This window comes from Drosophila melanogaster, chromosome Y (genome assembly GCF_000001215.4).
Source record: "Drosophila melanogaster chromosome Y".
Lineage (NCBI taxonomy): Eukaryota > Metazoa > Arthropoda > Insecta > Diptera > Drosophilidae > Drosophila > Drosophila melanogaster.
In genome coordinates, this window is record NC_024512.1 from 3,301,827 (window position 1) to 3,303,556 (window position 1,730).

The 1,730-nt window shown below is 40.6% G+C and overlaps 1 protein-coding gene across 1 annotated transcript; it reads left to right on the forward strand.

Annotated features, from left to right (window-relative positions):
* CG45766 (uncharacterized protein) lies at nt 1-875 on the forward strand. Its single transcript, NM_001316654.1, has 2 exons — nt 1-297; nt 362-875. Exons 1-2 carry the CDS (start codon nt 16-18, stop codon nt 722-724), a joined length of 645 nt encoding a protein of 214 aa, NP_001303583.1. The 5' UTR covers nt 1-15; the 3' UTR covers nt 725-875.
* The last annotated feature ends 855 nt before the right edge of the window (nt 876-1,730 follow it).

Sequence of the window (1,730 nt, forward strand, 5' to 3'; positions counted from 1 at the left end):
ATAATTGGTAGCAAAATGAGCAATCTGAAACAAAAGGATATCAAGCCGGACGTGGCAGTTTCAAAATCAGTAAAAACCTCTAGAAAAGCAATTGAATATGTTAAGTCCGACGCTTCCGACATTGACGAAGATATCAATAGGACAGAGTACGAATACGCCTCATCGTCTGGCTTTGTTAATTTTCTGAGGGACTTTAAGAAACGTTATGGAGAATATTACTCGAATTATCAGATAAGACGGGCAGCTGAAACCCGATGGAACGAAATGTCATTCCGTCATCGATGCCAGTACTCTGCGGTAAATTATTGGTGTCGAATACAAATGAAATGCACATTTATGCAATCGTAATGCACTTCCGCAGGAACCATTGGACACTTTTCACGTAGAGCCGAACAGTGTGAGCAGTCTTCAGCGCTCTATTGAGGCCGAGCTCAGAATGCACTCTGAAATAAGTGGCTGCGACACTTTCTTTGGTGCCTGTGGCTCCAATAGCTGCACTCCAAGAAAGGAGAACAAGTGTTCCAAGCCCAGGGTCTGGAAGAGTTGCCCAAAACCGCGGGCCAAGTCCTCGAAGCAACGTCGTAATTGCGCCAAACCGAAGCCCAAGTGCGCCCGACCCCGTAAGGCATGTCCCCGCCCCAGAAACAGTATGGAATGCGGCAAGCCGAAGGCAAAGCCAAGGTGTCTTAAGCCCAAGAGTTCCAAGCCCAAGTGCTCGGTGTAATCGGAGGTTTCATCTCCCACACCCTTACCCTCACCACTTTTCGGCCATTTTTATTTGATCAGGAACCAGTCTAAATTTTCAAATGATGTAAACAACGGGCGTTGCTAGAATCTATGAACTTGAGAAACCTCCAGTGAACCAGGAAATTGAGAAAACTGGAAAGAATTCTAACTGAATCGGCGGCAAAGGGAGCTCAAACAGATCTGATAAACCAAGGACCTAAGACAGGAAGGCCCAAGCATTGATCCTCAAGGCAACGATAAGCGATTGTACTATTTAGAAATGTTGGAATATACTATTCAACCTACAAAAATAACGTTAAACAACACTACTTTATATTTGATATGAATGGCCACACCTTTTATGCCATAAAACATATTGTGAGAGAATACCACTCTTTTTATTCCTTCTTTCCTTCTTGTACGTTTTTTTGCTGTGAGTAGGTCGTGGTGCTGGTGTTGCAGTTGAAATAACTTAAAATATAAATCATAAAACTCAAACATAAACTTGACTATTTATTTATTTATTAAGAAAGGAAATATAAATTATAAATTACAACAGGTTATGGGCCCAGTCCATGCCTAATAAACAATTAAATTGTGAATTAAAGATTGTGAAAATAAATTGTGAAATAGCATTTTTTTTTTCACATTCTTGTGAAATAGTTTTTTTTTTCACATTCTTGTGAAATTATTTCCTTCTCAGAATTTGAGTGAAAAATGGACAAGGCTAAACGTAATATTAAGCCGTTTGATGGCGAGAAGTACGCGATTTGGAAATTTAGAATTAGGGCTCTTTTAGCCGAGCAAGATGTGCTTAAAGTAGTTGATGGTTTAATGCCTAACGAGGTAGATGACTCCTGGAAAAAGGCAGAGCGTTGTGCAAAAAGTACAATAATAGAGTACCTAAGCGACTCGTTTTTAAATTTCGCAACAAGCGACATTACGGCGCGTCAGATTCTTGAGAATTTGGACGCCGTTTATGAACGAAAAAGTTTGGCGTCGCA

Bases quoted from the DNA above. Each gene is read 5' to 3' on its own strand.
- CG45766 (NM_001316654.1), top strand. From the start codon at position 16: ATGAGCAATCTGAAACAAAAGGATATCAAGCCGGACGTGGCAGTTTCA. The intron at 298-361 runs GTAAATTATTGG...GCACTTCCGCAG, and splicing joins ATCGATGCCAGTACTCTGCG to GAACCATTGGACACTTTTCA.